Raw genomic sequence first — 20208 nt, 5'->3', positions numbered from 1 at the left:
AGGAGGAAACAGAGTCTTTGGTCTCACTGGTGTTCCGTGCATAGAATCCCAGAACCTTTCCCAGAATGTTAGAATACTTGGAACGTGAGAGTCCTAGAACCATAGTGGTGTCAAACTCAAATGAAAATGGACCCAGGACACGGGCCTATTGACTTAGAAAACTACAAATGAACATTATTTATGTTCAATTGTATTTTTGTTTATTTTGTTAATCATTTTCCAAGGACATTTTAATCTGACTGGTTGAGTTCAGGAGTTTTGTGGACCTCATACACTCCCAGTTTTACACCTTAATCTGTTAGAGTCACAGAAGCAGGGACACTGACCTCTGCAATTCTTTCCAAAAGCCTTTGATGCTAACTCATGTCCTTACAGTTGCTACCAGCAATACCTCTGAGCACCCCCTACTTCCCTCGGTCAAGGAGCCGCAATGGCTCCCTATTGTCCTCTAGAACCAAATATAAAATCCTCTATTGGCCTTGCATGTCCTTCACAATCTGTCCCCAGCCTGCCCTTCCAGACTTGCTATGCCTGACTCTCTTTCACAAACCAGCCTCTTTTCTCTTGTTGACACCTGATGCCCCTACATTCCCTCCTTACCCCAATTTCCCAGAATCCTTCCCTTCCCTCAAAGGTTGCCTCCTGATCCATTCTTCCTCTGATTACCTTGTTTATTGTATTAACCATATGCTTCAATAGACTAAAACTGCATTAAGACTTTTGGGAGACCCTATATTCTCTATCTCCTCATATGTGTGCATATTGTTTTCTATGAATGAATGTAAGCTTCCTGAGGACATGGACTGATTCATTTTTGTCTCTATCTCTAGTGCTTGTCAAATTAAAAACCCCTGTGAACTGTCAAAATGGAAGAAACCCCAGGTCCAGGAAAGGGGCCTGGAATGGGTCTGATCCCAGCATTCACAGGTTATTAATGCATTTATTCCTGAGCTGGAGCTTGCAAGCTAGAATAGTGAGGCAGGGTCCACATCTGTTCAAAGCCCATTTGGAAAGAGTGAGATATTTATACTTTTCAAACAAAGAAAGGCAGGGAATTGGGCTGGGTCCTAGAAAGGAATGTGGCAGGGAACCCCATTCCCAAGGGGAGGGGAAAACCCAGGAAACAGGAAGCGAGGCCCTTTGATACACAAATCAGAAGGCATTCTTGGTGCCAATCAGGCTTGCCAGTGCAAGTCTTGAGCTTGTGCTCAACAGTAAAAGAAGGGGATGTCCCCCCAAAACACAGAACAAGAACTGTCTGAGAGCCCCTTAGGCAGCAGTCAGGGAGATCTCTGGAGATCAGGATGTCTCTCAAAGGTCCCTAAACCACCTAATGGCTCAGAGCTGGTGTGAGCTTACCTGGCTTCTGAGTTTCTGGTGCTCTTCACATCCAGCTGGGTGCGCTCTTGGTCACTACAAATGACTGTTGGTATGTCAAGCCACTCTATCTTGGCTGGCATGGCCAGTTACCTGGATAACTGGGGGACTCAAGCCAATCACAGTAGGTGCATATCCATTTTCACATGTTCATCATGGTGCCTGGCACACAGTAGGATCACAGGCAGAAGACCACCAATCTAGAGTTAGCGGCAACCTCTGATGCCAACTTGTCTAGCCCTTTTCATTTTACAGATAGATGGGGATACTGAGGCTCACACAGTGAGGTGGAGGAAGGGTGTGGCTTATCTTCCAATGAATGATGAAACCACCAGTGCTTCCTGGTGAGAGGCTCCAGACTGAAAGTTGGAAGAGACCTTGGAAGGAAGGCTGATTGAGGAAGCTTTCTCAATGGGAATTCCCTCTGCTGAGGAAATCACACATCTGGTTTCCCCCCCCCTCTCCAAAAATGAGAATCCAGGAAAAGTTTTTTTAGGATTGGGAATTCTTGAGAATGTGTCAGCAGATAGGAAGAAAATAGTGGAGAGAGAACAATGGAGGATGCATTAAAAAAAAAAAATAAAGAAAGGTGGGCTGCCAAGCCAAAGTCCAGGAGGTCATAGGAAATAAAACAAGGGGCATGAGGAGAGAGATTAGTGCTACTGAGAAGTAGGAAAAGTAGAGCAAAGAGGAGAAAGAGACCTGTGATGCTAAGATTCCGAAGGAAGAAGGGCTGTGCACATTCCCGTCTGATAACCTCAGGCATCTCAAGGAAAGAGACAGGGTCATCTATGTCTGAACAAGCTTCAGACAAGGGGCAAAGGTTTGGAACAGATGCTGAAGGGGATGAGGTAGGGTGTGGAGAAGAGCACAATTGTCCAGCACTCTGGCAATAGCTGAGGTTGAACATTTTCAAGTTATAGAGTGAGAAATGGGACGGATAGGGAGTTATGGAGGAGGGACAGCACAGATGATGAGGTAAGGCTGGGGATGGAGGTAAAGGAAGACAGAGAAGCCGAGGTGGACCGTTCTTCCTGTTTTTCCCTCTTTCTCCCTTCTTCTCATTCTCTCCCTTCTCTTTTCTCCCCCTCCTCCCTCCTCACTTCCTTTCCCCACTCTCCTCCTCCTTCCTCTCTTCCCTTTTTTGCCTCCCCATCCATTTCCCCTCTACTTCTTTTTTCCTTCTCTTCTTCGCCTTTCCCTCATCTATGACCCCCTTCTCTTGTCTGCCCCTCTTTTCCCATTCCCTTCTCTAGCCTACCTCCTTTCTCACCTGCCTCTCCCTCCTCCCCCTTCTTTCTATTTCCCCATCCGTCCCCGCCCTTCATTCCCCTCCTCTTTTCTCCTCCTTTCTTCTCTCTCTCCTCTCTCTTTCCCCTTCTCCTTCCTTCCCCTCCTCTTTTCCATACGTGACAGAGCCTCTTTCTTTCTTTCCCCTTCTACCCTTCCTTCTCTTCCTCTATTTCCTTTCTTCTCTCCTCCCTTCCCTTCTTTCCCACCTATTCTCTCCATTCCCTTTTTTCTCCCTTCTCACAGCTCCCCCGCCCCTCTCCGCAACTCCAGGTCACAAGAGCCTAGAGGGCGTTGCCTGGCAGCTTGGGGGCGGGGCGAGCCCCCAGGCTAGGGCCCCCCACCCAAGTTCTAGAAAGCTTACAGTGGATCCAAGGAACCCCCTGCAGAGTCTTGGAAACGTTTCTCCAGACCTTGAGCATGGCTACAACCAAGCTTTTTATTGGAGCGCCCTTCGGGGTGCAGTCAGCAAGGTTGGGTTGGGGAGTCCAGGGTGGTCTTTCGCCAGAGGGGCAGGGGCTGGGCAGTAACTCCTCTTCCTTACCCCTTGTTTTTCCTCTGCCATCCTTGGCACTGGTTCAAATTCAGCCAATACCACTGACTTGCTGTGTTACCTTGGGCTAGTCCTGTCTCCTTGGCCTCAGTTCCCTTCATTGTAACCTGAAAGAGTAAGATTTCATGATTTCTAAATGCCCTTCCCTAAGAGCTGGCCTCAAGCCCTAACTAAGGAAACACCTTGGAAAGAGCTGGATTTGGCGAGAGGGGACCTGGATGGGAGTCCGGCCCTGCTACTTCGTGACCTTGAGCCAATATACTCTGCATTCTACTGACACTCACCGCCCGGCTGTTCCTCCCACCAGACACTATATATCCCTGCTCCAGGGACAGCCCATGCCTGGAATTCACTCCCTCCTTGTCTCCATCTCCTTGCTTCCTTGGTTTCCTTCAAATTCCATCTAAATGCCCATCTTCTACTGGATCCCTCTCCCAGTCCACCTCAATCTTAGTGCCTTCCCTCTGGGATTAACCTCGATTTATCCTTTATCTTTTTTATTAAACAGAATTGTTTGCATGGGATCTTTCCCGTTAAAATGTGAGATCCCTGAGATCAGGGACTGTTTTTGCCTCTCTTTGCCTTTATTCTTTCATTTGATCCTTGTAACAGCCCTGAGAGGTAGGTGCCCATTAATGGGCATTAAACATATTCTACAGATGAGGAAACTGAGGCAGACTGAAGTTAAGTGACTTGGCCAGGGTCATACAAGTAGTAAGTGTCTGAGTCTGCATTTGAACTCAAAATTTTCCTGACTCAAGGCTAGGGACTTTACCCACTGTACCACCTAGCTGGTGAGGAGAGAATAAATTCATATTTTCCTTCTTATAAGATCCCTTCCTTTGCAACATTTCCCTACTTCTAGTCTCTCCCCTTTCCAACCCACTTGCCACAAAACTACAGAATGAACATGCTGACTTTCTCATTCGCCTGATTGTAAATCTTTCTTTAGTGTCCCTCTCTGGTCTCAAGGCTCCTCCTCTGCTTGGCATGTCAAACCCTTTACCCATCTGGCACCATTCTGCTTTTCCCAGAGAATTCCCCATTGTTCTTCTTACTCTGCTTAAGGGTGTTTGAGACTGTTTGCTGTTCTCAGGACTAAGAATTCTACCTCCCACCTTTGCATAAGCTGTTCCTAGAAAGCACTTCCTTCTCACCTCTACCTTGGAGAGCACTTAGCTCCTATCAAGGAAGAATTCAGGTGCCACCTCTTAAATGGGAGTGTTTCCTTATCCCCTTAGTCTTTAGTAATGATTCCTTTCTCCAGTAATCTTGTATTTGCTCATTTGGGTTTTTATGTTATTTCTCTCAGTAGGATGTAAAGTGGCCCCAAGGTCAGGAATTGGTTTGTCTTTCTCTTTGTATTCTCTGTATCGAGTATAATGCCTTGCGCATAGTAGGTGCTGAGGTGTTGAATTGAATTACTACTCATTTTATTAACCATATTCCATGTGTGGGTGGAGAGACATCTAGCCCTGTGAGTATCCTTTCTGCCTCTGTCCTCCAATTGTATCCTGGGGATTCCCGAGGACCCCTGACACTATACGTCATATGTTGGACCTGCAAATCCCTTCACCTTTGTGAAAGGTTGGCATGGTGGCAAAGGATGAGATTTAGTCAGTCTGGCCCTGGAGATCTGCACTAGGACTTATGGGGCAACATTACAGGGAAGCAGATGCTGGTTCAATATGAGGAAACACTTCTAACAATTCTAAGATGGAGTAGACCGCCTTGGCAAAGTGCTGTGTTCCCTGGCACTAGAAATATTCAAGAAGAGGCTGGGTGCCCATCCCTGTGGTGGTAGAATGGGGACGTTTCAGGCATCAGGTAGGTGTTGAAGCTGACATCATCTGAGGTCTCTTCAAAGGCCAGTGTTCTCTAATTTCAGTTTATTTTTAGTGTCCTCTTTCCCCTTCCTTAAAAGGCAAGCGGTGATGTCAGAATCTCAGAGTACTTGTGCTGAACAAGAAACAAAGATCACCCTCTTCCGATGTTCTCAAAGTTTGGTCAGAGGGTCCTCTGGGTCCCCAAGACCATTTCCGGGGGTCCATGAGGTCAAAACTATCTTCAAAATAATCCTGTGACATTTTAATTTCTCATATTGCTTTTAGTAGCTGTAACCCATATAAAGAGAAGCTCTTTGGGGGTGGGGAAGGCTGTTTAAAAATGTTTTGAGTCTAAAAAGGTCCTGAGGTCAGAAAGTTTGAAAATCTCTGATTTAGTCCAAGCTCTTCACAGAGACCCAGAAAGGGGCAGGGAGCTTGCCCAGCATCCCCCAGCAAGCCCATCACGGCAGAAGTATTTCACCTGGAGATTTTTTTTGTCTCTTTCCGGGCTAGGTTTGATGTGAGCGCAGTTATCACACAGCCGAAGAAGCCGCAGCCCACCTTTCCTCAGGTGTTATACTCCAAGCACTATCTGCCCAAAAGGGTGAGTGGTTCCATCCCATTGTCAAGGCCTGAAGAAGGGGATTATGGGGCAGGGGATGCCCAGGGATATCTCTCAGTTCTGCTGAATTTGCCAAGGGGAGGGGGGCACAGTCAAAACGAAAAGGAACGTCGGGCTTGCCCCAAACCAAAGCCCTATTTTCCTACCAGACCATCCTGACACATTTTCCTGAAAAACTCTTTTTTGGGTGGTTCTAATCAAGTCAAGTGTCTAGTCTGTGCCAGGCACTGTGCTGAGCACTGGGGATACAAACAAAGGCAAAGGACGGTTCCTGCCCTCAAGGAGCTCCCGGTCAAACGGAGGAGACGACGTGGATCCATTTCTGGACAAACAGGATGGAGACAGGACAAAGCAGACGCTTTGTGCAAACTGGGGGACTTTGCCGGGCATGCCAGGGGATGGCCAGGAGGAAGCACAGGATTCTGGGGACGGGGGACGGGCAACGAAAATGCACTAGCAGGGAAAAGGATTGTCCAGTGTGAGGAAGAGCCAGAGGCACCAGGCTCTGCGGCAAAGCACGCCTCCAGGAGGACGGGCGGAAAGAGCCAGGTGTAAGGAGGCTGAAAAGGAAGGAGGTGCCAGGCTCTGAAGGGCACTTTAAACGTCAAGCAGACGGCTCTCTGTCTGCTCTAGACTGGATTTTGGAGGTAGTAGGGAGCCACGGAGCTCAGTGCGTAGGGAAGTGACGTGCCCTCTGGGAAGGTCACGCTGACAGCTGAGTAGAGGATGGACTGGGGTGGAGGAGGGGCTCAAGGCAGGCAGACCACCAGCAGTTTAGTAAAGTCCAGGTTTGAGGTGACGCGAAGCTTAGAACAGGAAATGAGAGCGGGGCGAGATCTCAAAACTTGAAGCTTAAACTCGGTAAACTGCACTCCCCATCTGAGAACTGTCGAAGAAAGTTTGAGAGGGGGGGGGCAGAGAGGAAAGGTGCAGAGAAGATACTTTATGGTGGAAGGAGGACCCTGACACCTGAGGTGCCAATTCTAGTTTGCCAAAAATTTCCCCCTCTGTCCTTGCTCATGCCTTCACCTGGAAAACGGGTTGATTTAGCTCGAGGGTCACCTATGGTTCCTTCAAGTCTAACCATTACACCTTCTGGGTTCCTCTCCATTCCCAGGTCCCTCCCAGCCCTGACATTCCCTGTTCTAAGGCCCTTCCCAGCTCTGATCTTCTTATGTGTCTGCAATTCTGCCTTTTTCAAGTAAAGTAGAGCAGGACCCTGGAGAGCCAATTATTACCCTGTTCTGACTTTTAGACCCATATGGGACCTGGAATGTACCGCTTCAGTGATGGATGCTTCGATGAGGAGGAGGTGAAGAAAGCCATTGGAACTGGATGGGCCAAGGCTCAGGAGGCCACCAGGCTGACCCAGTTGCCTCACTTCCAGTATAAATCTATCATCAAAGAAAAGAAATTCCTTGTAAGATCCTTGTTTTCCTCTTCCTGATAAGGATTCTCCTCTTCATCCATGCTCCTAGATTAATTGTCCCTCAATCACATGATACTAAACAGCAGGGATGTAAATGTAATCCCAACTTAATGTTGGAAAAACTTCCTAAAAATTGACCAAGAGTGAAATGAGTACTTCTATCTTTTCAGGTATGTCATAACAGGACAGTCTTGTTCACATACAGGTTGGACTAGTTGGTTGTGAAAACAGTTCTTTCAATTTTGTAATTCTGTAATTCTGTGATTCTCTTGGAATTTTCCCTTTCATTCTTTTAAAAAAATTTTAAGGTTAAATTTTATTTTTAATAATTTTTTTTGTAGTCATTGAAAAATCTGCCTTCTCTCCCTCTCACCTCCCTTTTTCCCCATTGAGGAAAAAAGGGAAACTGAAATCTGTTACCTAAACATGTAGTCAGGAAAAAAATTGCCCCCCATTGACCATGTCCTCCCAAATATGCTTGAGTCCATACTCTGTCTTTGAGGAGGTGGCTAACATGTTTCATTGTGAATCCTCCGGAAATTCATCTGCTCATCGTATTGATCAGAGTTCCTAAGGCTTTCAAAATTGTCTTTGTTGTTATCATATAAATTGTTCTCCTGGTTCTACTCACATCATTTTGTATTAGTTTATACAGGTCTTCCTAGATTTCTCTGAAACTATTGCCTTCGTCATTTCTCATAGCACAATAGTATTCTATCACTTTCATGTACTATAACTTATTTATCCATTACCTAATTGATAGATGGGCAGGGAGGTGGCAAAGTGAATAGAGTGCCTGACCTAGAATCAGGAAAAACCTGAGTTCAAATTTGGCCTTAGACACTTAATAATTGTGTGACCCTAGGCAAACACTGAGCCCTGGTTGCCTCAGTTTCCCCATCTGTAAAATGAGATTGAGTAGGAAATGGCAAACCACTCCAGGATCTTGGATCCAAAAAAAAAAAAACTTCAAATGGGGTCACAAGGAATCAGACATGACTAAACAACTAAAATGATGGATACCCCCTCACTTTCTAATTTTTGCTGCTGCTGCTGCAAAAAGCAACCCTGATAGAAATATGTTTTTACATATAGGTTCTTTTTCCACTTTCTTGGATCTCTTTGATGTATAGATCTAGTATGAGTCAAAGGCTATGCACAGTTTAATCACATATTTGGCAGTTTCAAATTGCCCTCCAGAATAACTGGACTGGCTCACAGATCTATCTACAATATATAAATGTGTCTCTTCTCTTACAGCCTTGCCAGTTACTTTATCCAGCTTTTCTAAAATCCTGATGGGGTCCTTTAATTTTTTTGTTTATTTTTTGGTTGGATTTATCTAGGTCTGAAAGGGGTAAATTATTATGGCTTTACTGTTTCTCCCTATAACTCTTAACCTCTCCTTCATTCATAAGGCCTTCCCATCCTGTTCTGTGTTCAGATGCTTCCTATTCATCAGGTACAAAGGTGACCTTCACCCACCATCTCTCAGGTAGATGCTCTGAGGTCCTAGTCAAAGCATCTAAAATTGAATGTGTTTCTGCTATCAGGGAAGGACTGCACTGAGCATTCACACTCTTTGGTCCACAAATGGGCCTCAGTTTCCCCCTCTGTAAAATGAACAAGTTGGATGAAAAGACTTCTATGGTTCCTCTCAGACCCTACAATCAATTCTAAAGCCCAACTTCCTTTGGACAAGCACAAGGTGGGGGTGGTTTCTCTCAAAATGTCAGTTCTATGATTGAGATCTTCACTAACAAGGGAGCCTATTCATTCTAAATTGTTCTAAGAAGTCTCTTATTGGTAATATATATAAAATATATATAATTTTATTGGTAATATATATAATATATAATAATAATCCAAAGCAAATATAATGTCTTAAAAACAACTTTTCAAAAAGGTGAAGCTATTAAAAAGGCCTGATATTTTAAAGCACATAAATACTGCCTTTTAATTCAGTTCAATGAAATTTAGCCAGACACTATCAGGTGCTAGGGATACAAAGACACCCCATCCAAAAAAATTAAGTTCTGTCCCTAAGAAGCTTACATTTTATCAGGGGAAAATAGCACAAATATAACTAATTACATACAAAATAAATTCAAAGTAGTTTGGTGTTGGGGGGTAGTGTTTATAGAGAGGGCTTTAGTGGTTGGTTGGCTGGAGGGGTCAAGGAAGGTTTTATGTGGAACAGAATTTTGAAAGAAGCAATAGATTGTAAGAAGCAAAGGTGAAGTAAGGGTGCATCCCAGGCATGAACAGCCCTGCAAAGGCATGCAGGTGGGAGATGCAATATCATAGGTGACGATCAACAAGAAGACCAGGTTGTGAAGAGCTTTAAAAGTTAAACAAAAGCATTTCCATTTTATCCTAGAGACCATCAGAATTCATTGGAGTGACAGGATTGTAACTCCAAATTCATAACATACATAGAAAAAGCCATTTCAGGGGGTGGTACTAACAACAGTGGGAATCAGGAAAGCCTCTTCTAAGAGTCCACAGGATCATAGGTCCAGAGCTGGAAGAGACTTTTGAGGCCTTGGAGTCCAATCCTTCATTTTACAGATGGGGAAACTGAGACAGACAACAGTTAAATGACTGGCCCAAGGTCATAGTGCTAGTAACTGTCAGAGGCAGGGTTTGAACCAAGGCCTTTCTCTCCAGCTGGGTCTTGAATGGTAATAGTAATAACAGACATTTCTATATTGCTTTAAAGTCTGCCAAACACAACGCGGGTTATCTTACTCACTCCTCACAAAACCCCTGTGAACTGGGTGCTATCATTATCATACCCATTTCTGTGCATGAGAAAACTGAGGCTCAGAGAGGCTTAGTGACGTTTACTAGGGGTTTTGAGGTTTCACAACTGGGAGGTTTCTTACAAGTAAAAAAATTTGTGATTATAGACAAGATGGGAACTCTGAGGACATCTAGTTAAATCTCCTGTCCCAGGAAGGGATTCTCCTCTCCTCAGACCTCCCCACATACACCTTTCCTTCCAGGAACCTTCTATGACATCTGCCTGAATGCCTTCACTGACGAGGAGCTCAATATTGCCCAGGACCCCCTGTTTTCTTCTTAAATTCCTCACTTTGAGAAACAGCCCCTCCCACTGCCGAGAATGTCTTTCTATAGAATTGAGATTAGCCTTCATCTAACGTCCTCATACTGTTCTTTGTTTTGCCTTTTGGGGCCAAGCAGAATAAAAGAAATCCTGCTTCCACAAGCCAGTCCTTCAGGTACTTGATGAATGACAGTCATATCTCAAGGCTAAACCTTTCCAAGTCCAGAGAACAGACTCTAGATAACCAAAGAGTGAGTTCTCAGTAGAGCAAGCAGGTTCCAGAATAGATTTTTTAAATGATGGTACTTAGTAGATTTTCCAGTTCTTTCCCCCAACTTTAAGAGAACATAGCCCACTGTCTCCCAGAGGAGTGCACTTTCTCCTTAACCTCTGTCTCACAGGGTCCCTCTCTTCCTTTGAGGTGTGGTTCTGGCATCATGGTTTTTTTTTTGTAATAATATTTTCATCTTATTATATAATATTTTATTCATTTAAACATTCATTTAATTTTTTAAATTCTAGATTCTGTTTTCCTCTTATCCCTCCCCCATCCGTTGAGAAATTGATATTGATATCATTATACAAGAGAAATAATACAAAATACATTTCCATATTAGTCATGTTGCAAAAAGAAAAAGCAAGAAAAAGAGAGGGAAATTATTCTGCTTCAGTCTGTGCTCAGACTTTCTTAGTTCTTTCTTTGATGGTGGACAGCATTTTTTATCATGGGTCCTCTGGAATTGTCCTAAATTATTGTCCTTGAAGAGTAGCTAAGTCTTTCACAGTTGATTGTTGTAAAACATTGTTGTTAATGTGTACAGTGTTTTCATGATCTCACTTTGCATCAGTTCTTATAAGTCTTCCCAGGTTTTCCTGAAACCACCCCCTCCTCGTTTCTTCTAGCACAATAGCATTCCACCACAATCATATGCCACAACTTGTTTAACCATTCCCCAACTGATGGACATCCCTTCAATTTCCAATTCTTTGCCACCACTAAAAGAGCTGCTATTATTTTTGTTACATATGGGTCCTTTCCCCTTTTTGTGATCTCTTTGGGATACAGACCTAGAAGTGGTATTGCTGGGTCAGAGGGTCATGGTTTTATATCCCTTTGGGCATATTTCTGAATTTCTCTCCAGAATGGTTGGATTGGTTCACAACTCCATCAACAATGCATTAGTATCCCAATTTCCCCACATTCCTTTTTTTTCTTCATACTAGCCAATCTGGTAGGTGGTGTTGCCTCAGAGTTATTTTAATTTGCCTTTCTCATGTCAATAGTGATTTAGAGCATTCTTTCCTAACTTTGATTTCTTCTTCTGAAAGCTGTTAGGCACTATCTTCTGAATGAAGACTCCCAATCTCAGCTGCTTGGGCCCTGCCCCGTGCCCCCAATTCCTCTTATCTGGCTGTCTTATATTGATTATATTGATATAATATTTATTCATTTTATATTTATGCTGTACATATTTTCACATGTACTTGTCTTTCCCAGTGGAAGGTAAGTGGGGATTACTCTGCTCTTTACACTTATATCCCCAGTGCCTAGCACAGTGCTTCACACCTGTAGGAAGTGCTTGTTAACTAATTGAGTGCCCACATGCAGTTCCATCCTCTTCTTGTCCCGGTGCCAAGCTCTTGCTCAACAATTTGGCTGCTACCAAAAGGCCTTGGGGAAAGCCGGGATCCAAGTTGGGGCTAGTGTTGCATTTAGCCAGTCTTTGGCTTCTCTTGGGAACAGCAAGTCCCAGGTTCCAGGTTTACCACAGAAGCTTCCTGATATTTTTCTTAATTGCTTTTCTTGTGTCTTTAACAAGGGAGAACAGATCGGTCCAGGATCCTACAATTATAAAGACTTCATTGAATTGGCCCAGGAAAAACCATGCAGCACCGTGGGCTTGCTCAGCTCTGGGGGAGTGCGCTTCTCGAAGATGGCGGGGGTAGGTCTTTCTGGCAGAGTCTGCCTCTCCAGTGGTCGCTCCCTCCAGGTATGGTGCAGGGGAAGCAAAAACCTTTCATTCCCAGACAGAGCAGATCAGTCTTCCGGGTGGAAAAGTCTTTGGAGTTCACTGGGTTCACCCTCATTTTGCAGAGGAAGAGACCAAAACCCAGACAGAGTGTCTTGGGTAAGAGGCAGTGCACGTGGAATGCATAAGGTGTCATTTTTGGAGTTAAGAAGCCCGGTCCCGAAACCTGCCTCAAGCCCTTCCCATCTGGGGGACCCTGAATACATGTTTCCTAACTTTGGGGGGCTTCATCTTTCTCATCTGTAAAAAGAGAGGATTGGACTCAATGTTCTCTAAAACACCTTCTGACCCTGGATCTAAGATCCTTTGGGACACAACTAATAAGAACCAGGACTGGCATCTGATCCCAGGTCTCTCAGCCCCACATGTAGGAAGCTTTCCACTGTGCCACGTTTGTCCCTAAACAAAAGGGAGCACCTTCAGGGACTTCCTTGGCAGGATGCCTCTGGCAGCCTGTCCCAAAGATCTCTGTCACTGGACATTTTATCAGTGACTTGGATAAAGCTGTGGACAGTAGGCTCATTACATTTGTAGATGACTCAGGTGGGAAGGATAGCTAACCCATTAGATGGCAGGCAGAGTCCAGACATAAAAGGATTTTGATAGCCTAAGATAGTGGGGGCAAACTGTCTAAGAGAAAATAGGGGAGACATGTAGAAGCCTTATTCTCGGGTTCAAAAAATCAGTCCCGTGGTAAGGTAGGGGAGGCCCAGTTAGACGGCAGTTTGTCTGAAAAAGATCTGGGGGTTCTAGAGGACCTCACCCAAATCAGTGTGATTAAGAGGGGCATGGCTTCCAAGAATAAGAAGGTGATATTCCTCTAGCGCTTTGCTCTGGCCAGCCACAGCCAGGATATTTTGTTCGCTTCAGTTACATGGAATGAATTCTGGGCACCCCCATCTGGGAAGGACAAGAATCATCTAGATATTGTCCAGAGAAGGGGGTAAAAGACTTGGAGTCTATTTAGCCCAGTAGAAGATTGGTTGGTTGAAGCAACTAGAAATACTCACTTGGAGTAAGCTGAAGGGCAGGGACAGGGGAAGTGAAAGATGTCTTCGAGTCTTTGAAGATCGACAGGTGGCAGACGGAGAGTAGATCGATTCAGGTTGGCCTGGAGGGCAGGTTGTGAACCAGTGGATAGAAACTGCAGTGAGGCCAGGTTAAGCTTGATGTGCTTCCCAACAAAGAGGCAGGGCCACCTCGTGAGGCAGTGAGCTCCCTGTCACCTGAGGGCTTCCAGCAAAGCCTGGGTGTCCACTTGTCAGGGGTACTATAGTGGGATTGCTCGTTTGGGCTGTTGGGTTGTTGTTCAACCTAAGTTGGACCAGGTTATCTCTCAGTTCTGAGAAGATGTGATCTTGTGAAGAAGATGTACCTGTGACTGGGCAGTGGGGGGTAGGGGTGGTAACTAGGGGAGGAGATCTATAGGAAGGGGAAAGACACAACTCTTTTTTTTTTTTGGAGGGTCACAGAATCTCAGAATGAAGAGAAACCTCAGAGATCACCTAGACCCTTAATTCCTTGCACTAAACCAAAATGTTTTCCGTCACTGCCCCTTTAAGTGGGCCATCTGGCCTTTGCTTAAGCAGCCCCGGCAGGCTCAGTGACCTCCTGGGTCAGTGTATCCTATCATTAAAGGCAGCTTTCTTGGGAAATTCTTCCTTATTTAAACTGGAAGCCTGAATTCGAATCCTGCCTCAGACACGTAGTAGCTGTGTGACCCTGGCTAGGTCACATAACTTTGCTCAGCTTCCATTTCCCTCCAACATTGCTGTGAGACTCAAATAAGAAAGTACATGTTATGTGCTTGATGTTAGCCATTGTGAGCATAGATTCTGGGTCAAGCAGGAATGGTCAGCTTCCAGGGGCAGAGCGTGGGGCAGCTGTGAGCAGATAGCTTCTCTCCAGTTAAACATTCCAGTCCCTCCATCTCTCCCTCCTGGGCCCGACTCCCAGGCCCTTCCGAGATTCTGTCCCATTTCCCTGGATGCATCTCACAGGGCGTGGTGTCTCTCATGTTAGGCAGCTTCCCGAGCCAGAATGGGAACATGGAGCATCAGAGCAGGCAGTGTGGTTCAGGGGAGAGACTGGAGAGCCAGGGCCCCAGCTCCGAGTACAGCTTCTCACACGGAGTGAGTGTTTCAGGAATGACTGATCCTCTCCGTCATCCTCCTCTGGGCCTGCTCCAGTTTGTAAACATCCCTTCTGATACGTGGAGCCCAGGCCTGAGCCTGGGCTCCCCCTGGGGTGCTCTGCCTGGGGCAGGGCTCTCTGCTTCTCTTCTTTAGACGGCAAGGCCCAAGTCTGGACCATGGGCCTGGATTGGTTGTTTCTTGCTTTGGCAAGTGGGTTGGGTTCTTCCCCTCTGCTACCTTGGTAGTGATAGGGAGAGGTCACCAAGCTGTCTTGTGTTCAGCAGGGCCTGAAACAGCCTGGTGATGGATGGTGCCTCAGCTTAACAGGGGCTGGGGGAGCCAGGCCAGGCTCCATCTACAGGAGCCTCTGACCTGGGCAAGGAAGGCAGCCTTTCTGTAAAATGAAAGGTCAGACTAAAGGGGTGCTACAGTGCCTTCCAGCTCTGCTCTCTGGGGTCCTGTGCAGTCCTATGAAAAAAACAGAGTTCTGAGGGCCTGGAAAACTCTCATAGTCAATAGTCTATTTTTTTTTCCACCTTTTCTGTACTGTATTATATTTTCCAACATCCCCTGTTCTAAGGCCCCTCCCAGCTCTGCCATCCCCTGTTCTAAGGCCCCTTCCAGCTCTGGCATCCCCTGTTCTAAGGCCCCTTCCAGCTCTGGCATCCCCTGTTCTAAGGCCCCTCCCAGCTCTGGCATTACCTATTCTAACTAGTAAGGCCAAAGGTCTGGAGCTGGAAGGAAACTTTAAAGGCCATCTAAGCCAACAGTCCCATTTTCCCTGTGAGGAAGGCCCCCCAGGTCAGTGGTCCAGTGATGCTCCAGGTCAGCACCGCCAGGTTTCGCACTCAGGACCTCTGCCTTCCAGTCCTCCAGTCTCTCCCCTGTACCACACTTCCTGCTCTGACTCTCCATGTTCCCGTGCAAAGTCCCCTCCCCAAACCCCGCAGTCTCTGCTCCACTTTCCCCTGTGCGGGACTCCCTTCCTCCCTCGGAGCTGGCCATGCCCTGAAGCTCAGAGATGCTGGGCAGGAGCCGTGCTGCTTCCGCTGGTCTGTGAGGCAGCAGTGACCTTCAGTGGGGATGGCGGGAACAGCAGGCGCGGGAAGGTGGTCGTGCACAGTGGCCGCGGCAGCAGGGGCTGGGGAGGGGCCTGCGTGGTCTCCTGCTCTCTGGGTCATGAAGGGACCGGTCTAGTTCTGTGTGCTCAGCAAAGAAACACCTGAGCCCAGACCTGAGAGCAGGTGTCGGTCCTCACCAGGTCTCCCTGAGCTCCTGTGGAGCCAGCAGCAGAACTGGGGAAGGCTCAGGGGAAAGCAAGAGGGGAAGAGAGGAGAGACGGGGAATCCCAGGGGGAGATGGAAGGACCTTAGAACAGGGAGTGTCAGAACTAGAGAGGCGCCTTAGAACAAGGGAGGTCAGAGCTGGAAGGGACCTTAGAACAGGGGATGTCAGAAGTGAGAGTGGTCTTAGAACAAGGGACGTCAGAGTTGGGAGGGACCTCGGGAAGGAACGTGTCACAACTGGGAAGGATTTTAGAGGAGAATGTCAAGCTTGGGAGGGGCTTTGGAGACCATCCAGCACCTCCCAGGCCCCCTCCAGTCTCACAAAGCAGGGAAGTGAGGTGCAGAGAAGACAATGATTTATCCAAGATCACACATGCCAAGGCTCCAAAGGTTAGCGTCTCTGCAGCCAACGTGAAGAGGGCTGGTAGCTCCCCAGGGCTGTAAGTCAGTTTCTGGGACTCCAGGAGCGGTCAGTCTGTTCTTCTGATGCTGGTCCCTGCTCAAGGCAGCCCTGAGGAGTTTGGACAGAGGGCTGAGAGCAGAACTGGCCAGTGGGGAGGAGGGAGTGAGTGAGCTGGTGCTGGGAAGTGTCCCGAGTCAGAGGGTAGGAGAGAAGTGAGCTGTCAGTCTCTGGCAGGCCGGAATTGAAAAGCAAGCCGCTGTGCACAGAAGGCAGAGGGGGCTGGCAGCTGCCCACGATTGTTCGTGACTCTCCAGGCTAAAGTATCAAACGCAGTTTAGAGCCAATGATCAGGGATGGCTTGATCCAGTGGGGAGATCACAGAAAGGCCATGTTGGCAGGGGCCTCAGAGGCATCTGGGCCGTCTGGGCCCTGAACAAAGAACCTCCCTGGGGCATCCCTGACCAATGCCAGAGGTCATTCAGCCTCCAGTCAAGTAAGCTTGGTAATTCCCAAGGCAGTCCATCCCATCTGGGAGAGGAAGCCTGGCCTGACATTAAGGAGAAACCTCTCTCTTTTAGATTTCTGCCCACTGGTCCCAGCACTAAGAATAACCAGTCTTTTTATAGAACCATAAGGTTTGCTAAGCGCTTTACAAAATTATGTCACTTTATCCTTGTGACAACTCTTAAAGGTAGAGGATATTACTGTGCCCATTTTGCAGATGAGGAGATAGAGACAAAAGTTAAGTGACTTGCCCACACTCACACAGCTAGTAAGTGTCTGAGGTCAGAAGATGAGTCTTCCTGACTCCAGGTCTGGCATTCTGTGCCCTATGGTGCTCCCTGGTGAGAATAAAGGTGATACTTAAAGGCAGAATGAAAGCTCCCTGAGGGCAAGGATGGTTTCATGTTTCTCCTGGTTATAGCTAATAATGATGATGATGATACTATCTCCTTTGATCCTCACAACCACTCTGCTGCTATTACACCCACTGAGGTTAAGTGACTGGCCCAAGGTAACACATCCAATATGTATCTGAGGTTGGCTGAACTCTGACTTTTTCCTGACTCACATAAGTCCAACCCCTTCATTTGACACAGGGGGAAACTGAGACCCAAAGAGTTGAAATGACTTGGCCAAAGCCACCCAGATCCTAAGGGTCAGAGGGGAGAGCCCCGGCCCTGGAGCCCATCCTCTTCTCACTGTAACATTTTCTCTTGCTTAACCTGTTCTAATTCAGCACAAGGTAGGGAATGACACCTGGAAATGACTATTTAGTAAAACAAAAAGCCGGCCCCAAAGTTATAAAACCACCAGGAGTGGTTGGATGGGCTGATGGTCACGTCCTGTGTCACCTGTGATGATGCTTGTTCCTTCTCTCCACCTGGCAGAATTATTTTCCCGGCCCTGGGAATTATGGGAAAGGAGGGAACCCCTACACAGAGATGGAAGACAAGGCCTGGGATCGAGCACACACCAAAGGAATTATGTGCACCAAGGCTAAGAAAGCCTTTGAGCTCCCTTCTGAGGTGAGCCCAGGGGGCTTTGGGCTAGCATCTACTCATTCTTCAAATATTTGTAAATGTCTCCCCTGGGTGGGACCCATGGCTCAGTACTGGGGGTAAACAACGACACAGACATAGGTAAGCTATGCTCCCTGCTGCCTGCCCTAACAAAGAGTCCCCTGTAGTGTGAGGGGAGTTTTGTCTCCTCAGTTGTTCTACGAGGCTTAGGAGGTGGGGGTGGCAGTGAAGATACGTGTTCAAGTGCCTTTATTTATTATTATTATTATTATCTAAAAATTGCTCTGCTGGGCACACACATTCTTTGATTCCAAATTTGGTCCGTTAGACATGTTTGGGATGATGTGCCATGGCACTGGCCCTAAAGGTCTATGTTCTCTGCAGTGAAGGGAGAACATTGGCATGGAACACTCTCTGCCCAGAATTAGCCAACGTTCTACTTGTTTTTTCTGACTTAGCACAGTGCTTGGCATGTAATGGATACTGAAGAAATACTTATTGTTTGGAATCTCCATCCCCCACTCAGTTTTCCAGTTCATAAATCCCTGCCTTTGACATCAGTGGCAGGAAATCAATCAGATGCACCCATCTTTTCCTATAAAACACCTGGTCCCCTTCACATTGCTGGTGAGTGGTATGGATCCTATGATGTGCAATTGGCTCAGATGTCCTCTACCAATAAACTGAGGGCCAGGACAGGAGGGCATCTCTCACCCTAATGGTCAGTTCCTTCTTCCTCCTCCTGGACTTGAGGAGAAAGTCTCCCAATCAAGGGTCCAACGGGGGACCCATCCATGTCTCTTACCCTGCCCCACTGTTATGCCCTTCAGTGTTTCAAGCTGTGCCATGAAGCCTTCCCTTGCATAAGTTTTGCACCAAGTAAACAGCCCCTTTGGTACTATTTGTAAGCACTACTGCTTTGAGACATTGCTGCTTTGGTGGAAATCTCCAGATCTCAGCGTGTTGCCCACTTACTCCACTCCAGGGGCTGCCTGTTAAAACTCTTAGATTCCAATGCAAATTCCTCTGTTTGGAATTTAAAACACTTCCCACCTTGGCTCTAACCTACCTGTTCAGTCTTATTATACAACATTTTCCCCCATGCCCTTTTTTAAAGATAGATTTAATTTTTTTTCCTACTGAAATGCTTTCAATTCTCCAATTTGTTACTACAACTCAGCACCAGAGAGAATGCAGGCATTAGTCTGGCCAAAGTGGCTTTCTTGCTGTTCCTCACCCACAATGTTCCATCTCTCATCTCTGTGACTTTCCGCAGGCTGTCCCCATGTAGGGATGCCCTCCCTCTGCACCTCTCCCCCTTAGAATGTCTAAGATAGAAATCTGCATCCCCATCTCCTGTTCAGCTTCACTAACTCATATACCCCCCACCCCGGGACATTCGTTTCCTTCAGTACTTAGCTCAAATTCCACCTTCTGCATGAAGACTTGCTTGATTTCACATATATGTTATACATGCTTTATTTATATTTAACATGTGTGTTATATGTGTAGGTAAACATAGATATATGTGTGTGTGTATTCACACACATAAATATACATATGTGTATGTGTCCATTCTCAGAGGACCAAAACAACATCACTATGTCAGGGTCAAGGTACAGTGTGTCCCCTTGTGGCTGATCAGACCAGTCGGAGGTCAGAAGGCTCTACCACAGGTCGGGCACAAAGAGCCATGCGAACGTTTGGAGTGGAAATGGCCCTAAATGTGCACATTTCACATTTCTTTTGAGCTCCCACAGTTCTGCTTTGCTCATAGAGCACAGTGCCTTCACTGATGAGGGATGCCATGCTGGGCCATCCTTTGCCAACATCTCCCATGTCTCACAATTGATTCCAAATTTCTGAAGAGAGACTTGAGAGTGTCCTTGCATTGCTTCTTCTGACCTCCATGTGAGTTCTCCCTAAAATAATCTTTTAGGCAAGTGTACATCTGGCATTTGAGTAACATGGGCAGCCCATTGGAGTTGTGCTCTCTGCAGCAGTTTGATTGAGAAAGAAAGTCTGTCTGGTGCCTCATCCTGCCAGGTGAGCTTCAGCATCTTCCTAAGACAATTCAGCTGGAAATGATTCTGTTTCCTGGCACGGCGCTGGTGGACTGGCCAGTTGTCACAGGCACACAGCAGTGAGGTCAGCACAGCGGCTCTGTAGACTGTCGGTTTGGTGGACAGCCTGATATCTCTTCTCTCCCACACTTCCTTGACATTCCCAAACACTGAGCCAGCTCTGGCAATGGGTGCTTCAACTTCTTCATCTATGTGTACGTCCCTGGAAAGGTACTGCCAAGGGAAGCAAACTTATCCACAGCATTCAAGATTTCCTCATTTGCCATAACTGATGGTTCTGCATGTGGATGGCGTGGTGCTGGCCGATGGAGAAACGGCTCTTTTTTGGGGTGTTCATTGTTAGGCCACATTCTGCAAAGTGGCAGAGAACTGATCCATCCTTTGTTGCATCTCAGCTTCAGAGGTTACATTGCGTGCAAATCATCTGTGAACAAAAAAGGTCATGCGCCAACACTCCCTCCACTTTGGTCTTGGCTTTTAAAAAAAGATTATTTGTTTTTAGTTTTCAACATTCACCTTTACAAGATTTTGAGGTTTAAATTCTCTCTCCCCTCCTTTCCCTCCCCCCCCAAGATGTTGT

The 20208-nt window shown here is 46.6% G+C and overlaps 1 protein-coding gene across 1 annotated transcript in view; it reads left to right on the top strand.

Moving 5' to 3' along the window:
- The first annotated feature begins 3087 nt into the window (after positions 1-3087).
- Positions 3088-20208, top strand: part of LOC138164747 (ciliary microtubule-associated protein 2-like) — a 46751-nt gene continuing 29630 nt past the window's right edge. Inside the window, exons 1-5 of the mRNA XM_069092712.1 lie at positions 3088-3140; positions 5560-5650; positions 6924-7088; positions 11988-12109; positions 17406-17550. Coding sequence (XP_068948813.1) covers positions 3088-3140; positions 5560-5650; positions 6924-7088; positions 11988-12109; positions 17406-17550 — 576 coding nt within the window. The remainder of the gene's footprint in view (positions 3141-5559; positions 5651-6923; positions 7089-11987; positions 12110-17405; positions 17551-20208) is intronic.

The sequence above is a fragment of the Petaurus breviceps genome, unplaced genomic scaffold (genome assembly GCF_028583685.1).
Source record: "Petaurus breviceps papuanus isolate PSGF00001 unplaced genomic scaffold, PetGlider_PUasm1.0 207, whole genome shotgun sequence".
NCBI lineage: Eukaryota > Metazoa > Chordata > Mammalia > Diprotodontia > Petauridae > Petaurus > Petaurus breviceps.
The sequence above is the reverse complement of the archived record's forward strand: the minus strand, read 5'-3'. Positions and strand labels throughout refer to the sequence as shown.